The sequence below is a fragment of the Eleginops maclovinus genome, chromosome 3 (assembly GCF_036324505.1).
Source record: "Eleginops maclovinus isolate JMC-PN-2008 ecotype Puerto Natales chromosome 3, JC_Emac_rtc_rv5, whole genome shotgun sequence".
Classification (NCBI taxonomy): domain Eukaryota; kingdom Metazoa; phylum Chordata; class Actinopteri; order Perciformes; family Eleginopidae; genus Eleginops; species Eleginops maclovinus.
The window spans coordinates 24,155,968-24,175,146 of NC_086351.1; the positions used below are offsets into that span (position 1 = coordinate 24,155,968).

Here is a 19,179-nt window from a genome sequence, read left to right on the forward strand (position 1 = left end):
GAGTTGAATTCATGCATGTTCCCTTTTACTTGTAAGAGCTGCTCTCGCATTACTAAAAGCACCATGCAACAGCACCAAGTATAACATTTTATTCGCCACATATGTTCATTGGTTTCTTCTGTCACATATTTCCAGTAATTGCATTTGAGCTAGAACACTTCCTCCCTGTAGAGGAGGCCGTGTTTAGGTGACCTTAAAATACACTATTTCTTTGTGTTCCTTACTGTTTCTCACTTTACCAGTTTACTAATGATTTCACTTCATACAACTCCGGAGATATTTCAGAACCTACTGCTGCTGTCTGAACCAATGAAAAATCACCCCTTCCTGATTAAGTTGTCATGTAAAGCACATTCTCTTAAACATTGCTAGGAAGCACAGTCTACTTTATTACTGAAATATACGTTGGGCTCTAGAAGATATGGTCAGTAGCTCTCTGAGAATAGGTCATAGGAATAAATCCTCCCTAGAAAAGGCAGACCCCCCTTTGGACATACACAGCCAATGGGATATTTCCATTGAACTCTGAATTTTGCAGAAAATAAGGTTTTTGGCAACCACGTTTATGATACTTACAAGTCTTTCAATTAAATAAATGTATCTCAACACCCTATAAGAAAGGAACTGACATTGAGTATTTAATGTTGGAGAATAAAAATCTCTTCAGCTTGGATAACCTTGTTTCAGGCATCCAACCAAAACACGAAAACAGTTAACTTTGTGACAAGGGAACCGGATGTGGTCACATTCTGACTCATTTCAGGGTGCTAAGACTCATGCTCCACTCTATAAATACGAGAAATTAGTTGTGTTATTTATTTTGTTATTATCTTGTGTATCTGCCAATATACTGCTCCACCCTACAGTCCAAAAGGTGGCAGTACCGCAGCGAACTGTTGTTTACCTACATCTTAAAAAAGCAGGCAGGTTGAACTTTTGAATCCTTCAAAATGGAGTATAAAACCTCGAGCAGGTTTTGCACTCGATGCATGGATGTAGCTTCTCTACAGTAAACTCATTCAGACTCCAAAACCCGACAAACAGCAGCACTAGCAACTACTGAGGGGTGTGTGTTTCATATGAAATGTTTCCCTTCCTGTCTTTGTTCCATTAATATCGAGTAGTTTCCAGCACTGAAGTGAACAATGTTAGGGTCTGCTTGTTGCGGTGCCCCCACCATGTACGCACACGGCTCTGCCCCCTATTGTGTCCTCAGGTTTCATTATTTCTCTTCCAGGGGGTCCTAGTGTGTTTCAGTCAGGCCATAACGCTTCTGTCTGCCAATCCAAATACACACCGTTTCAAAACCCAAATACAGTTATCTGTTAGCAATCCCATATTTATGAAACCCATTGAGCTCGTGTTGCAGCGTGTTATTTGCCTTACAAGCGTGAGGGATGAATGAAAACACCGTGGTAATTATTTCCAGTGAACTCTTGTTTGCCGGTCAGTCGGTGTGTGGCTGTTGGAGAGCCTGAGTGGTCACTATGTGTTTACCCTGGCAGCACACAGAGTGGTTACCTTAAATACTATGTTATGTTGGTTGTTTTATTCCTCGCTCCCGCAAAACCCACAGCCCCCCACATGTTAAACACACACACACACACAGGATAATGTTTCAGCAGCTGAAGGTCAGTGCTGTAAGAACACAAACTCCTTTTAACCTCTTCTGAAGCCACAGTGCCGCCCCCCCCCCATCTCCCATTATAGGAGCCTGGCTTTAGGATTGTCAGATTCAGCAATATTTTGTGTTAGATCCATCCATCCATCCATCCATCTTTTCCCGCTTATCCGTCAGGGTCGCGGAGGTAACAGCTCCAGCAGAGAGCCCCAAACTTCTCTTTCCCTGGCCACATCAAGTATTTACTGCATGTTTCTATCTTTATTTGATATAATAATAGAAATAACTTTATTTATACAGCACTTTTCAAAACAGGCCGTTCAGGCGGCAACCCAACCCCAACCCGTCCAATAAAATATAGAGCGTTTCAACAATAGCAGCAGTAATACAAAAATCGCTAGTAAGAAAAACATGGATGTCAAGTGAAAACAGAGTGGTGTCATCATAAGTTGAAAGCTTTAATAAGAATGTGAGTTTAAAAGATGTCAAAAGATAAAACCTTTGTGTTTTGTTGTCTGTCTCTCCCCCCCTCCTCAGGTACGTCCCATGACTGGCGGCTGCGGTGTGATGCAGTGAACCTCTACTACACGCTGTTTGGTCTGACCCGCCCCTCCTGCCTGCCCCTGCCCGAGCTAGGCCTCGTGCTCAACCTGAAGGAGAAAAAAGCCGTACTGAACCCCAACATCAAGCCTGAGCTCGGGGGGGGCCCCTGTGATGGACACCGCGGCCAGTATAGGCATCCATGGTGTTGGCATGAGCTACACAGCTGTGAGTGGGCTCATCTAGTTCGGTGTTATGGAAAATGCACTTTATGAAATACTGACTGAACTCAATTTTACATTTCTTGACAGGACAAATTTATATTACTAGTTAAAGACATCATGCAGCTAATGGTGATGTAATCTGCAACTGCATGGTGGTCTTTACCTCCCTCCAGTTTGATTTACTAATGCAGCATAAAGCATTTTAGGTGGCACTCAGATAGTTAGCAAAGCCCTTAATAAATCTGTTCACTTAGGTTGAATCTATGTAATTATGGTTACTATAGTGCTGCCAACAGTATTTGGCTGTACAGCATTCCCATTGCGTCACCGTTGTAGGGCCTACCCAGAATCCCAGTGAAGAGCACTTCTGACGGCGAGAGAGTTAGCACCACAAATCTGACATGGAGGCATTATCCGTTCATTATTCTGCTTAGTGGTTTCATATAAATGGATTGTATTGTGTTGTCAAAAGTTAGATTTCGATATATGTTGACAAAAAGCAATGGGATTATTCCATTGCTTTTTGGTATATTGCAGAAAACAGGATCTTAGGCATGGGTGTTTTTTTTACAATTTTATTCAGATTCACATACTAACACCACTCTATTATTTCTGATGCAGGTGAATGAAGTTAAAAACTTAGGATATAAAGGAACTCCATCATCCTCACATGGCTGTGCATCAGCACCACTAAGCTAAAGGCGGCTAATGTTCAGCCACCGCTAAGCTAAAGGGGGCTAATGTTCAACCACAACTAAGCTAAAAGCGGCTAATGTTCAGCCACCGCTAAGCTAAAGGGGGCTAATGTTCAGCCACCGCTAAGCTAAAGGGGGCTAATGTTCAGCCACCGCTAAGCTAAAGGCGACTAATGTTCAGCCACCGCTAAGCTAAAGGCGACTAATGTTCAGCCACCGCTAAGCTAAAGGGGGCTAATGTTCAGCCACCGCTAAGCTAAAGGCGACTAATGTTCAGCCACCGCTAAGCTAAAGGGGGCTAATGTTCAGCCACCGCTAAGCTAAAGGCGACTAATGTTCAGCCACCGCTAAGCTAAAGGGGGCTAATGTTCAGCCACCGCTAAGCTAAAGGTGGCTAATGTTCAGCCACTGCTAAGCTAAAGGTGGCTAATGTTCAGCTCGATGACATTAAGGAGTGCCATTTAGTCACTTCAGCCATGGGGTATTTACTGACACATTTAATGTTGCAGAACAAGATCTCGTAAAGTTGTTTTACCACAGATTTTATTTTAGGCACCAATTAAAAAAAACACTTGACTTCAAGAAGAGGGAACCATGAGTGGTAAAATGCTGACTAATGTTAGGTCTCTTTGCTGCTCCACTCTATTGAAGTCTGTTTGTGTCTGCCAGGTGGATGAAGAGCCTGACCCCATTTCATTAGGGGTGTGTGGGGTGGGCCAGCCCCCCCAGGGCCTGAAGAGGAAGGCTGAGACCCCGTTGGGCTCGCCTCCAGAGCCAGGACAGATCCTGCAGCAGCAGGAGGATGACGCGAGGGGGGGACGCTTCAAGATCAGGGTAACATCGCTCTGCCATGATGCCTGAGTCTATACTTTGTAAACTCTTGTCAAGTATTTCTTCTCTCTCTGCTTTATTCAGGTCATTAGTTCAGAAGTTCTGTTGCTAACATTCAGTCTGCTTGTTGTAGTTCAACACCATGGAAGATGAGGATATTGATATGGAGACGGTTCATGACAGTCAGGCCTTCATTCACCATCATCTCAACCTGTTAGAGAGACCCTCTACACCAGGTGAGTGTGCGCGCACACACACACACACACACACACACACACACACACACACACACACACACACACACACACACACACACACACACACACACACACATACTATATCTCAGAACTGTTACAGGATGTGTATTTTGGGTATTTTGTAAAATGTGTAATATTTTCCTTTTTTTTATGTATGCTGCTTAGGTAATTTTTATTTTATTTTATTTAATTTAACCAGGAGAAGATCTCATTGAGATTAAAAAGTCCGGCAAAGATATGTAACAGCACAGTTACAATTTAAATGTTTAGGAATATTAACAAATGCAAATTTCCCCTCTGTGGGATGAATAAAGGTATTCTGATTCTGACACACACACACACACACACACACACACACACACACACACACACACACACACACACACACACACACACACATACACACATACACACACATTCTCAAAAGCAAATGAATTTCCCATCCACCGTTGACACACACCTCTCCTCCTGTCTTTAGGGAAAGAGCCTCCGTCAGTGGAGCAGTCCATGCTCTCCATGCCTGCCACGCCCGTGCCCTCCTTCTCCAAGGAGACCATCTCTTTGTCCTCCAAACACGGCGGGGAGCACGGCCACCACCATCACCACCACCACCATGAGCACAAGAAGAAGAAAAAGAAGCACAAACACAAACACAAGCACAAGCACAAACACGACAGCAAGGACAAGGAGAAGGACAGGGAGAGGGACGGGGGCCACGCCTACAGCAACAGCCCGGCCAGCGGCAGGTCGCTGCGCTCGCCCTCGCTCTCCGACTGAGGGCAACTGCACACATCTGAGACAACATGCGCAGTTTGTTAGAATTTGTTCAATACTCCGTGGTGTTACTGCACAGGAAGACTCTTTAGGACAATGCATAGAAGGAGAGGATGATGTAGTCCTCAAATCAGTGGCACCACAGAATCTCTCAGCAGTCTGTTTGAGAGAGGAAAAACCTCCAAAGCCACACACACACACACACACACACACACACACACACACACACACACACACACACACACACACACACACACACACACACACACACACACACACACACACACACACACACACACACACACCCTGCAGGGGTTTGTGGACTTTTGACACCGCTTCCAATCGGTCTGAGGCATGCAACCACATACACCTCTCTCCACAAACAGGCAACAACCCCCCTCCCATCCCACAGAGAGACCACTCTGGTGTGCCTCATCCCACAGCTCGGCCCCGGCGTTCAGCGAGGCTCTTGAGGGGAGGATCATTTCGAGGGTGTGGAGTACAGCGTCTGAGTGACACCTGTTTGCCCTGAACGTCTCCTGTCCTTTTTTTTTTACTGAAACTCGAGTTTCATAGTGTGTTTTTTCAAATATGTTTGGTTTCCCAGCTGTCATCATTGATAATGAAAGACACTTTTGTAATCAGGAATGTTTGAACTTGATTCCATGTATGAGTACATTTACTCTAGCTCTGTTTCTTAGCTTTGATTTAGTGGAACACTGAGAAGATTTCAATGTTTAGAACATTTGGATTGTTATTGAATCAGACTTGCCTAAAAAAACAATAAAAGAAAGAGACTTAACATGGTCTAAAGACTCCTGAGATTTGTTAAAAGTCACTTTCAGAAGTCATTGTAAACACAATAATCTACTGAAGGCTGTGAGACTTGGTTTCACACACAAACAGACATGAAAACAAACTAGAGATTACAAGTCAAATCAGAATGTAAAGCTTTACTAAAAATGGATGATGTGTAAGCTTAGTTGATTTTATTATTTTAAAATTAATTAAAGGATTTAAAAAAATATTTTTGACCAAGGCAAAATGCATTTAGTCAAAGCACATTTACAAGTCAGCATTCACACACATTCATACAGAGGCAGGGCTGCCATCATGAGACTCACACACTCTCACTCATCGCTGGCCATCAGGAGCAATTAGGAGTCTGTTAGTATCTTGCCCAAAGACATACCAACATGCTGACCACTGGAGCTGGGGATCATCATTTAACAGACCAATAATGCTGCTGCCAAATAATGTGAATTGTAACAAGCGTTCAACTCCCTGTTGGGGCGCCGCTTGCCAACAGGCAAGGCAGGCAACTGCTTGCCCCAGACCAGAAGGGGGCCCTCTGAGGGCCGACAGCAGTGTCAATGAGCAACATTTTTGTTTTTTGAATTGATGCAAAGTTCAGAACACCAAATGATACAAAAAATACATTTAAACAGACATCATACATTGCCTTTATCCTAAATCAAATTCAGTTCATCTACAATAGTGGGGCCATGCACAATGTTTGCAATGACAGTAAGAGACCTCCCTGAGGGGGTCCCCCCTGATCGGAGTGAGACGATCAGGTGGGCTCTCACTGTAATAGAGCCACACATCAAAGGTGTCCAATGATCCACCCCAGTGAATTTCTGCCTAGGGCCCCGACAGACTCTAGAATCGCCACTGTGTGTTGCTAGTCGTCCCTTAACCTCTTCAAACCCTTTTCTTTGTTTATTTAAAAGCAACAGCAGGATCAGTTTAACCTTAATCAACCAGAACACACAGAAAGGTGGCTAACTAATACACACCACAGTAGAATATTTGCCCCCCCCCCCCCCCTGGGACTCTCTATAAACAGTAATTCAGCCGGGGACGGGGCTTTAGGTCCTGAATCAAACAGTGTGTGTGATCTAAAATGCTGTTTATGAACTATTAGTTGCAGACAGCCAGATTAAACCCACAGATCTCACTCAGTAACTTCCAGCAGAGAGGATTTCTTATTTTGGTGATCACTCATTTACAAAACACACCTTAGATGTTTGATATTCTGCAGATAAATAGACTTCCCTGTAGACTTAATTTATTACTTTTATTGTTTTTCAAATATTTTTATTGAATTTACGTTGTGTTAATGGCAGAAAACTCAAACCAAAAATAGGACAGAAATTGTTGCCAGACCTTATAATGCTTCTGGATATAACCCCTGGCAGTGTGCTTTAGCTGCTCAGGTTTAAGATGAGACATTACTTCCTCTACCCAGCGCTTTTGGGGCGGTGGTGCAGCCTTCTTCCAACTAAGGAGTATCAGACGTCTAACAGGTAGAGAATGCCACTGCCTCAGCCTGATCCTTTGTTATTCGTGTCTCCTGTGGGACCACGGGTTAGCATCTACAGCCGTATTAAACATGATTGAAAAGCTTTTTGACCTGCCAAAAAGAGTTACATGTTGGACAGAGCCATAATGTACCTGAGGCTGGCTGCATCCCGACTGCCCCTGATGCAGGTTTGTTCTAAGTCTGGGTAAAACAAATTCATTTATCACTTCTAACTAAATTTTGATTCATTTTTTATTTGACCATTGTACTGTTATCCTGGAATATTCAAGGTATATACAATTATAGAGCTGAAATGTATCGACATGGATAAAATGGTGTCCATCAACAATCATTTCCTAAAATGATAATCTGTTGAGTTTAAAATATATTACCAAACTGTCATCATTAATAATGAAAGAAAGACACATTTATTCATCAAGGTTTAAACTAGATTGATTCCATGAATTTAAACTGATAGATCAGAATCAGAATCCCTTTATTGGTCCCACAGAGGGGAAATTAAAATTTGCTACAGGAGCAAAAGAGCCAAAGACAGCTTTACAAAAGAAAATATGCATTTAAAAAATATATATATTAAGATAAAGAAAAACACACAATTTACAAAATACACATCCTGAAGGAGATAGAGCAGCCAGGTAAATGTTGCACAATTATTAATAATGGCATATTTATGTTTATATATTGCACATAAATTGTTATTTTGATACTAGTCAGTATCTTTTTTTGTTGTTGTATGTATGGGGGGTCTACCGGGGGCCATGATGGTTATAGAGTCTTACCGCAGCAGGAAGGAAGGACATGCGGTATCTCTCCGTGAGACAACGCGGGTGCAGCAGCCTGTCACTGATGGAGCTGCACAGAGCGGACAGTGTGTCCTGGAGGGGGTCGGACACATTGTCCAGCAGGGGGGACAGCTTGGCTGCCATTCTCCTATCTCCCAGCACTTCCACAGTGTCCGGAGGACTCCCCAGGACAGAGCTGGCCTTCCTTATCAGTCTGTTCAGTCGTTTCCTGTCAGCAGCCGAGATGCTGCAGCCCCAGCAGGCCACACCATAAAAGTGCCCCCTGCACCCCAAAAGACCTCAGTCTCCTCAGCAGAAAGAGTCTGCTCTGTCCCTTCTTGTAGATAGCAGCAGAGTTGTCAGACCAGTCTAGTTTATTGTTCAGATGAACACCCAGGTACTTGTAAGATTTCACAATCTCTATGTCCACTCCCTGGATGTTCACTGGTGTGTTCTTCCCTGCGTTGAGCTGGAGGTGGTTCCTCTGGCACCAGAGTATGAAGTCCTGCGTCAGCTCCCTGTACTCCCTGTCGTCCTGACCCTTCTTCCAAGACCTTAACCTGTTACGCTCAGGACTCTGCTTTTCCATGTCCGCCCTCGTTAAATGAGGAAAGTCTTGCATTGATTGATGGACTCTGCTCCACTAACACCAAAGTTTTGATTCGTCAGCCTCTCTATCTCCAGCAGCACAAACCCCTCTCCACCCCCCAGTGGTGCTTCTTGTCCCGCAGCTGTCTGATCTCATTGTACAGCTCCATGCTGAGATCTTGAGAAACTTGTTATGTGCTGTGGGATCCTTTCTGTGCTGTTGAATGGCTTGTGGTCCTTTTCTTAAAATTCATCTCTAACTGTGTGTCTGTACGCACCATACACACCAAAGCAAACCCCTGTCTGTGTAAAGCTGCTCAGTAACAAACCTGGCTCTGGTTTTTGATAACCTCCAGTCCCCTCTTGGGGCCCCTTGTCAACTCAAAGACACTTCACAGGGTAACAGTCCATAAAAACAGTACATTTAATATACATTAATTTCAGATCAAATATGAATATAATAAAATTGTAGAGCAATTACTGAATTGGTCAAAACAAATATATGCTTGTACATATTAGTGACTATTGAAACCGGTTCAATAGTCACTAATATGTACAAGCATTCATTTTTTTTTAAGGTCTCAATACTTTAATATGCTATTTATGTAACTTTTGTTTTGTTACTGTACCCTTTATTAATAATTTTTAAAAAACACCATTAGTTAAAAACAAATAGCAGGTAAGTACACCATGGTAAAAAAACAAAACTAAGTAGCAGTTTGTTTTTCAATAAAGTAACCAAATAAATGAAAGAGCCGGTGCTGTTGGCAGATTGTGTGAATTGCACACAGGTTGGTACCGTTTATTTCTCTTGCCTATCCTGGGTTGACCTGCAATCCTTTGGTGTGGCACACAAACAAGCGCACACAGACGGGGGCCCCCCACACACGAGATGAAATTGTGTCTGCAGACTGCCGCCCCCCATTTAATATGTTTTCCCCTGGATCTCTGAATCCCTCCTCCAGGCCAACACCAATAAGAAGTGGGTCCGCTGCCTCCCCTCACCTCCCCCCTATTCTCACTTCCTCCTCCCTCTGCTCGCGCCTCGGTGGTCCTGCGGTGCCGGAGTCAGCATCACAGCCTGGACCCGCTCAGCAGACACAGGAACATGTTGCTTCACAAACTGGTACGGTAGGAGTTCATAACCTTCCCTTTTTACTGCAGGTCACTCCTGGACGGAGACATTTCTGTGCGTAAATCCGTGCGCTTTTACGCATTTCCCCGTGTGTTCTGGTACTTGTGTTTTTCATTGTGAGCAAAGGGCATGTTCCTGGTTTTCTTAGCTCTTTCAGAATACACACTCTATCATTCCTGCTTAGCATTTACAGATCGATTCTAGATCCGTCAACCGACCAGAGGTGATTGTTATTCAGCCGCAGGAGGTCCCTATTCACTTTGAACTACACACGGCAGCAGTGTTGACATGTCATCGTGAAACGCAGCCAGCAGGAGCTGTGTTAGACCACATCCAATAAAAGAAGAGCTGTATAATTCAGTGTTTTCGCTGTGTTCATTTTTAGCCATAATGCTTCACAAACTTTCACATTTTTATGAAGTTTATTGTGGAGCCGACTGTGTTCTCTGTGACTCATATTTCCTTCAGTAGGCACAGCATTATGAAATAAACACACCAAAAGAAAGCCAAACAAGAGAAACAATTCTAACCTTACATATGAACATTTCAGAAAGAGCTCACAGGCTTTGGATACGAATTAAAAATGTTTTTATTCTAATTAAAACCTTCCCTACAGAGATATTTGTTGTTGAGGTACATAACTACCAGTGATAGTCCTACTGGTGGTTTATTTTATAAGATGTGATGGAAGCACCCATCAGAAGATATATGGAGAACACTACTGGTGGCTCTCATTAAAAATAGTCTTACTAAAAAATAAAAGTCGTATTATGAAACCTGTTTACCTATGAGCAGCACAGGACTTCACTGAAGATGCTCACACATAATGCTCAGAATCAGACTTCCTTTATTTGTCCCACAGAGGGGAAATGTACATCATTACAGCTAAGTAGCTAGATAGAGACAGAAAATAGACCACTATTAGATAAAGGGCATGCACATAATATTTGAAATACAAATGAAAAGTTATTACAATTTACCAAGTACACATTCGGGTAGAAAGTAGCAGCAGCAGCAGTATTTATATAATAAATGTGTAACATGTAAGATGTGATGCAAGCTCGATAGCAGAGGTAAAGAGTTATTTACAGATCCCTGTCTGTGTATACATTTGTCAAACTGAGAAGGCAGCAGTAGTAATAAGAATTTTAAACTAGGAACATATTGCACATCAGTGTTATTGCACAATGGTTTAAGCATATTTTGTAAAGTAAGAGGTATCACATGTTATATCCCTTCATCACACACATCCACAAACGTGTATGATGAAAAACATCTGACCTGAGTGAGATCTTGTGTTGGTCATCTGCCTTTGCAGCTGCTCTAATTTGTGTGTGTGTGTGTGTGTGTGTGTGTGTGTGTGTGTGTGTGTGTGTGTGTGTGTGTGTGTGTGTGTGTGTGTGTGTGTGTCTCTGTGTCTCAGTGTGTTTGGATCCTGTCCGTCCTCGGTGGCTCCCCCCTGGGTTCTGGATTTGTGTACGACCGGCCCAAACGTTCAGGAGAGGATGGGACCTCAGCCAGGACCGAGTGTGAGTACGCTGCTATGCAGTGGTGTAAAGTAACTAAGTACATTTACTCAAGTACAATTTTGAGGTACTTTATGCTTCTACTCCACTGCAATTCAGAGGTAAATGGTGTTCTTTTACTCCTCTACATGTATTTAATCCCTTTAGTTTCTTTACAGATCTGGATTAATGATGGTAAATATAATCAGCCCTTAAATCAGACTTTAGTTCACCTGCAGTAAATCCAGCAGCTACCCTGCAGTATACAAAGCCATTCAAACTAGCTGCACCTTTACCAGCTCTGAGAACACTTTAATGATCAATAATTATAAAACATATCAGAGATATTATTCTGAAATGGACCAATCAAACAATGACTACTTTTACTGTCGCTACTTTAAGTACATTTAGATGAGAGTACTTTCTACTTTCACTGGAGGAACATTTAGAATGCAGGACTTTTACTGTGACAGAGTATTCACATTGTACTTACTTACTAAGACGACCTAGTACTTCTACTGTTACTCAAGTACAAGACCTGAGTGCTTCTACTTTTACTCAAATACAAGATCTGAATACTTCTACTTTTACTCAAGTACAAGATCTGAGTACTTCTACCTTTACTCAAGTACAAGATCTGAGTACTTCTCCCACCTCTGCTGCTGATTTAGAGAACATGTTTGAACTGCCTGAGTCCCTCCCACCTTCAGGGGGGGTTTCTGTATCTTTCCTGTACTGCTGACCTCCTGGTGGATAGTAAGAAACAGAAACATTTCCTGAAGAATCAGCAAACTATCAAATCCAGTGGGACCCTGGGAATCAGAGTTTTTAGTTGGTTTGATATCAGTACAGTACATTATCAGTGTGGAGCTGTGGGGGGGGTGACCTAAACACTGACTTATACATTGTTAACATCTCAGAGGTCTGGAGAGGTTCAAGAAAAAGCAGTCTGAATAATAAACAGAATTTTGTGCAACCCTGTTTATTATCTCCTGCCTCTGAGGGTCCTTTAAGGGCTGCACCTACAGATTACTTTCATCATATATTGATCTTCAATTCATTTTCTTGATTTATCAATCAATCATTGCTCTAGTTTCCAAAAATCTAACATCAAAATACTTGTTGAATGTGGCAGGCAGTGAGACACTCCGGCTGTCATGTCTTTAGGTTCTGACTGTTGTTTGGACAGAATGAGCACTTTTAGGCCGACCTCCATAGATGATGATGGACATGTTCTACAATTGTCTGACAATTTATGTGTCAAAGAATGAATTGAAACAAACACTGAATTGAACCATCAATGATGACAGTAACTGTTAGTCTCAGCCCGACGTCCCCACCGTGTTCTCTGCTGCAGAGCTGCCTTCAGCTAATGTTAAAGCTTCTCAGAACTCTACAGTAAAGCTGAGGAAAAGTCACACACTTTAATTTATTTGCCAGAGTGGCTCAGCACAGAGATGTGAAGTGTGTTTTGGACCAGCTCTAATGTAACAAATGTAACCTTGTTCCCTGTGTGAGCTTCAAGTGCAATCAGTCACCCCAACGTCAGCTGCAGAGACACATGTCCACCTGGCTGTCTCTGAACTTGTATTAGATGAGAGCTCCATAGGAATGTCTCCTACTCTGTTTATTTGCTAGATTTTTTTTTTATATGGAGTGTCTCCCAGTGTAGGGGGGGGGGGGTTGTTACAACGGATCACTGTGACCCTGCGAGGCTGTGATTGGGCAGCCGATGTGTTTTTTTGAGGAGAGACAGAGTGTTTGTGTTGCTCTACCTTGGGTCAACAGTGAGAGAGCGGTGAGGCTCATTTCTACCTCAGCCTCTCAGAGACCAGAGACGTCTGCTCCACTGTGCCATGGATTGTCATGCCGACCGCTGCAGGCTTCAGTCAAAGTCAATTGGAAAAAGTCTTTTGAGCCAAATGATGTCACGTGACTGACAAAGTAAATGTAGTACCACCGTTAGGTCACAAAAAAATGCCTGGTGTACTTCATGGAGGCTTGGTCCAGTAGGCTGAGACAGAATACAGTGTTGACCTTTGACCTGCAATCCCCACTCTCACAGCTGAGAGGGAGCTGATGCTGCTTCCCTCTGACTGCTATGCCAACTCGCTGGGCAGGATAAATCCTTCACAGTGTAACACCTCAGTCCCTTCACATTGAGTCCATATGCACATTCACGTGTCTTTGCAAAAACACACACACACGCACACCCCAAAACATAAGTATGTCCACACAGGAACTCACAAACTCCCTTTGGCATCCTCAGGTTTTCTCTGCGTCTGAGGCTGTTTTTTCAAAAGTGAGTGAACAAGGAGCATGTTGTTAGAAATGTAGCCATACGCTGAGTGTGTCTCACGCTCAGATCTCCAGGATGTCTTCAGTTTAGCCCGGGGGTTCACACTGTGGGTCGGGTTCCGCCGTCCTGTGGGACCTTTTTGGAAAGAGAGCATTATTGTGCGATAGAATTACACAGATTGGTCCCCGGAGAGCATTTCAAGTTCAGTAACTGTTGAGTTTGGCACATTGCTAACAGTCTTTTGTGACTGCAATGTGAATTGTTAGTTTGATATTGTTGTTTTTGACATGGTAGTATGTTGAAATGATTTGACTGCAGGTCAGTACAGGTTAATATATTTAGTTGACTTTAATGACATTTGAACAGTGCAGCTATTTATACATGTCTTGGACAGTATACAGTGTTATGTTATTGGTACCATAATGTCCTCCCAGTTCCTGCTCATGTTTCTGAAATGTGAAAGGAGTTGAGTTGAATGATGTTGAAGTTTGTTGGCACCACTGGTGGCCAAACCAACATCTGTCATTCAAAATCAAGTCTTTCAGAGTCATACAACACACTGATGAATAAAACAGGATATGAGGGGGTACATTCTTGCCAGTTGATATTCAAACACAAAGTTTGTGACAAGTGAATTAATAATAAAAACAATACAATTACAGTATAAAGAGAACCTGTTCACTGGAATCTATGCAGCTTCTCCTTTTAAGAGCAGCGCTAGGAAGAAATTAATTTAGTAATGACATCATAATCCTTTTATTACATCGTATACACCACTGTCTATAATTGAATATAAATGTTATGTATTCCAGTGTGATGTGCACATTTGAACTAAAACATCTTAGGTTTGTATTACAAAACATATTCTATTTTATTTAGTTTGATCTTTTATTAGACATTTTACTTTAACTTCTTGTGTTTTTAAACATTTTTGTTCTATCTTTTATTATATTTCATTCTAAAATGGATCAACTGCTCTAAGAAACTAACTTTCATACACTCTCACACACCGATGGCCATGCCATTGGGAGCAAATCGGGGTTAAGTATTTTGCCCAAGGATACATCGACATGTTGATTGGGATCAAACCCACAGCCTTCTGGTTGAAAGACGGCCGCACTTCCTCGCAGCCACAGTTGCCCGCTTTAAACTAAAGTATTCTGAGAGTTATTTTATGATAATCACATTCAATTGTATCATCATATCCTCATATAAGTAATAGGTAAATGAACATGACACTTGTTCAATAGAGTATCAATTCACCTTGAATCAGCTGCATTACACTGTTTCAGGAAGCCTTGTATGACCATGACAAGTCAAAACCATTTAGAATTATTCATCACACATCATACAAATAGCAGAATTATCCTCAGATTTAATCATTGGTTGGTTGGTTGCCTCAAAAAGCATTTTACTGTCAAAATCTATTAACTGTATACTCTGCTGAGTTACCAGGTATTTATTAACATTGCACATGAACAACAAATCTGAGGGATTTAAATTGTTTTAATATTTTAAGCATCTGTTTTTGGATGATGCTAAGAATCGTTTCTTCATATTGATGTTAAAAGAGTTCCAGCAGTGTTTGGAGATAACGCTGACTGTGTTTCTCTGCAGCTCGCTCGGCACCTCAGTACGTGGCGTCCTCCGGCTCCTGCAGGAACAGGTGCTTCGAGCTGCTGGAGCTGGACCCCCCCAGCTGCCGCTGTGACAACCTGTGCAAGACCTACAACAGCTGCTGCTGGGACTTTGACCAGCTGTGCCTCCGGACAGGTACTCATTCTGCTCTCTCCTTCTGTGTAGCTTTGACTTAAGTATTATGACTGAAACTTACCTGCATCTTTTAGGTCTAATACATCTTCAGTCATAACCCACTCTGCAGTTTGCTGGCTGCTTTTGAGACATTTAGCCCTGAGCTGGGAGCTTTCTTGAATGAGCGCTGCAACTGGATTACAGTTTAATTTCATATAAAGTGCATTTTATATAATATAATGGCATTTAATGTTTACAAAAGACTGATTTTATCAAGTTTTCAGTAAAGGAATTTTTGTTTTAATAAGTTTCAATTTGAAATCTCCAGGCAACTCCTAAATTATTTTGCAAAGCCTTTAAATAAGACCTTTGCTCTAAGATCAGAGCCAAGAAATCACATCTGAGGTATGATTTTAAGCCTGGTGTTCCATATGTACAATTCAGTTTGAACAGCTTTCTTACCTGTGATGTAAGCTGTAGTTTGTTTCTAATTCTCACTGTTAATGTGTAGCTTTCTCTCTGTCACCCTCCCTCTACTTCAGTGTTGGTGGTTTGACTTTAAATTCTCTCCTGCAGCCTGGTGGTCTTAAGCTTACCACGGCCTTGCTACTGTAATCCTCCCTGGGTCTAAACCTGATGATATATCGGGTTCACTACCCAGAGCCTTTGAGCTACCACTCTCATCTGCTATTCTCATCTTGAGACTTTGGCCAGAATATATGCGATATTGTCAATGTTCATCCCAAACTGCTGAGTGTTCATCTGAATGAACGCAGCCAAACCACTGCTTCATTAATATATCATCTTTCATTTCTCTGTGGTTTCAACTGTAATGTATCAGATTCATTGTGTATATCAACGTTTTTGGAGCTACTGTTGAAATTCCCTGCTAGTTTTTCTGTGAACATCTATGCTCCTGTACACAGAGGGGGGTTATGAGTGCAGTAAGGATCGATGTGGGGAGACTCGGAATGAGCAACACGCCTGCCACTGCTCTGAGGACTGTCTGGCCCGAGGAGACTGTTGTACCAACTACAGGAAGCTCTGTAAAGGTCTGCCACTTTACCTGTCCTAAACACTAATTAAAGTACATTTAATTTGGGGCAAATAAAGGCAATCTGAATTTGTACAGAAGGGTGACTGTATGTCTTGCACCCAGTGGTTGAAAAAGAACTCCTCCTCTTAGTTAAAATACTAATACCACAGTCTAAACATAGTCCATTACAAGTAAGTCCTGAGTTCCCCATGGTACTTAGGTAAAAGTACAGAAGTATTATCATGAAAATAAAGTGTTTTATTATTAAAGAATATTATATTATTCTGTATTTATCATTAGAAAGTACAAACAGGACTTGTTTAATGTTGTTCTTCAATATCAATATGGAGCAAGTTTTGGATAGTATATTTGTAGTAAATATGTACAGTATCATATCAACACGTGTGTTTTAGTAAAATGTAACTATAAGTGTCAAATAAGTGTAGTGCAGTAAAAGTAATGGAATGGAATAGAATTAAAAAGTAGCAGAAAATGGAGAAAAAAAGAGAGTACCCCAAAATTATACTTAAGTACATTCCTTGAGTATGTACTTGGTTACTTTCCAGAGCTGCTTGCACCTCACTGAGCAAACTGTTGATGGGGAAGTTCAACAAGACAAAGGGCTCTGATAATTCCAGTCTGCAGTCATATGTTAGATACTGTATGTTTACCTGTTGCTAACCTTTATCTAGCTGGGTAGACTTTAGAGGAACTTGCCTGTTAGATTTCTCCTGGAGAATGTGTAACCTGTTTTACAACAGCGCATGGACATTATTATTAAAAAGGTCAGCTACTTTCAAAAAGACATTTGACTAAGAATTTCAGTAGAATTCAGACACATTGCATTGTGCTGTGAGGAAGAGTACTCTCTGTGTCTCTTCTGTCAGGCTGTTCAGACACAGCTTTGTGTTCTACACTACAGTTAAAGTAAGTTTAGGGTATAAGTGAATCATAGTAGATATTCTGCCTTAGGTTTGGAGGCTTTTCTGATAAAGTCTTATTCAAATAACCTTTCTATAATACAGAAACACTGTTTAGCCAGTCATTCCGTCACTTGTGTTGTTGTCGCATCACTTTCTCTCTGTGTTCTTCCTGTTCTTCCAGGAGACTCTTCGTGGCTGCAGGACGAGTGTGAGGAGATCAAGACACCTGAATGTCCAGCTGGGTATGCTCACATCTTCAGGGGGGTTAAAGGGTTCAATCATAGTTCATATAAACACTGTTTCATATTTCGTTTGCTGGGAATGGAAGTACACTAACCATGTTTGTCTTTACAAAACATCATTTTTGTTCTTCTTCTGATATGTGTGTGCAGGTTCGGGCGGCCGCCGCTCATCATGCTGTCTGTGGACGGATTTAGAGCTTCTTTTGTGAAGAGAGGAAACACTGTCATACCCAACATCGAGAAACTGAGTAAGACCTGCAGGGGGACTATGAGAAGATTTCTAGGTTTTGTCATTGGCGGGGGGGATTCTGTTGATGTGGTGATTTATGAAGCCAAGAACATTCACAGATAACTGATTTGGTGATATCCATAGGTGTATATATGGTAATGTAAGGCTTTCCTTTTCAGGAACATGTGGAACCCATGCTCCATACATGAGGCCTGTTTACCCGTCAAAGACCTTCCCCAACCTCTACTCTCTTGCTACCGTAAGTGCTGTCATCAATAGTTAAGTAGTCCAATTTTTTTCCCAGATGTTAACCTCAGCTGTAGGCTATCATCAAATGTTCTGCTAACATTAGCATCTAGCTCAAAGTACAGCTGAGGCTAACTAATTGTGGCTTTAGCCGAATTAGCTAGCATGTTTTACTGAGTATGCTGTAAGTATGATGTAATGTTGACATTTAAGTAGTGCTTTTTTATGGCAAGCATTTGATAGTAGCTGTAACAATCTGTACAGTTACATCATTAACTGTAATCTTATGCTATATAATAAGCAGGTGCGACGTGCTAACATTCACATAAGGTTCAAAGTAACTGAAGCTAAACATATGCTAATGGATTCTGTATTTAACGACTCGTCCACACGGTTCTGTTGCGTTGACGCTTGACGCTGCATTGTGGTTCCGTTGCTCCGCTCGCGGTGAAAGTTGAGAAAAGTTCAACTTTTCAAGCATCGACGGAAGCGCCAGCCAATCAAATCCCGTGTATGCAAAAATGCCAGTACAAGCGCTAGACAATCAAACCGCGTGTGTCCGGGGCGGGAGATTAATGTGATTGTTTTTTTGGTTGCGTTTGTCAGTGCCCGATCCGTCCCCCCCCCCCCTCCGGCTGCAAATGCGCGAAAATAACAAACTGTTTCCGATCGCCAATATCAAGAAATAAACTCTATATACAGACAGTTTCTGTGAACTACCAGCTGTTTCCGGTTAGGTAAACTAACTGGCTGCCGTCAAGTACCGTAAAATGTAGACATGCGTGGTACAAATCGGGCAGGAAAACGTTGAGTTTCCGCCTACGTCATTATGCGCATGTGCAGCCGGGGGGGAACGGATCAGGTACTGACAGCGTTAACCCTAAACGCCAGACACGCCCACTGGCAAGCGTCAACGCAACGGAACCGTGTGTTCGCTGTCACTGGAAAGGTCCATTACTACACTGAAAAAACTGAAACGTTGACTTTAATTAAATGTATTGTGACAACTAATAACAACAAGTTTCACATAACTGTATTAGGTTAGTTGAAAGCAATACTATCAAGTAAAAAAATATATATTAAAAGTATTGCTTTCGACTAACCTAAGACAGTCATATGAAATTTGAGTCCATTTTTTTTCAGTGTAGCATTGGGACAGCAACAGTGAAAAGAA

The 19,179-nt window shown here is 42.0% G+C and overlaps 2 protein-coding genes across 3 annotated transcripts in view; both read left to right on the forward strand.

Annotated features, from left to right (window-relative positions):
* taf2 (TAF2 RNA polymerase II, TATA box binding protein (TBP)-associated factor) overlaps positions 1 to 5,748 on the forward strand; it is a 35,466-nt gene extending 29,718 nt beyond the window's left edge. Inside the window, 5 exon segments of the mRNA XM_063879897.1 lie at positions 2,159 to 2,319; positions 2,321 to 2,389; positions 3,750 to 3,914; positions 4,045 to 4,147; positions 4,647 to 5,748. Coding sequence (XP_063735967.1) covers positions 2,159 to 2,319; positions 2,321 to 2,389; positions 3,750 to 3,914; positions 4,045 to 4,147; positions 4,647 to 4,945 — 797 coding nt within the window. The 3' untranslated portion in view covers positions 4,946 to 5,748.
* A 3,912-nt stretch (positions 5,749 to 9,660) lies between these two features.
* The window catches only part of enpp2 (ectonucleotide pyrophosphatase/phosphodiesterase 2), a 28,008-nt gene continuing 18,489 nt past the window's right edge, over positions 9,661 to 19,179 (forward strand). For both annotated transcript variants that reach the window (XM_063878066.1, XM_063878076.1), the window contains exons 1-7: positions 9,661 to 9,764; positions 11,197 to 11,302; positions 15,195 to 15,350; positions 16,256 to 16,381; positions 17,470 to 17,530; positions 17,681 to 17,778; positions 17,939 to 18,018. In XM_063878066.1, the coding sequence (XP_063734136.1) occupies positions 9,747 to 9,764; positions 11,197 to 11,302; positions 15,195 to 15,350; positions 16,256 to 16,381; positions 17,470 to 17,530; positions 17,681 to 17,778; positions 17,939 to 18,018 (645 nt within the window). In that variant the 5' untranslated portion in view covers positions 9,661 to 9,746. The remainder of the gene's footprint in view (positions 9,765 to 11,196; positions 11,303 to 15,194; positions 15,351 to 16,255; positions 16,382 to 17,469; positions 17,531 to 17,680; positions 17,779 to 17,938; positions 18,019 to 19,179) is intronic.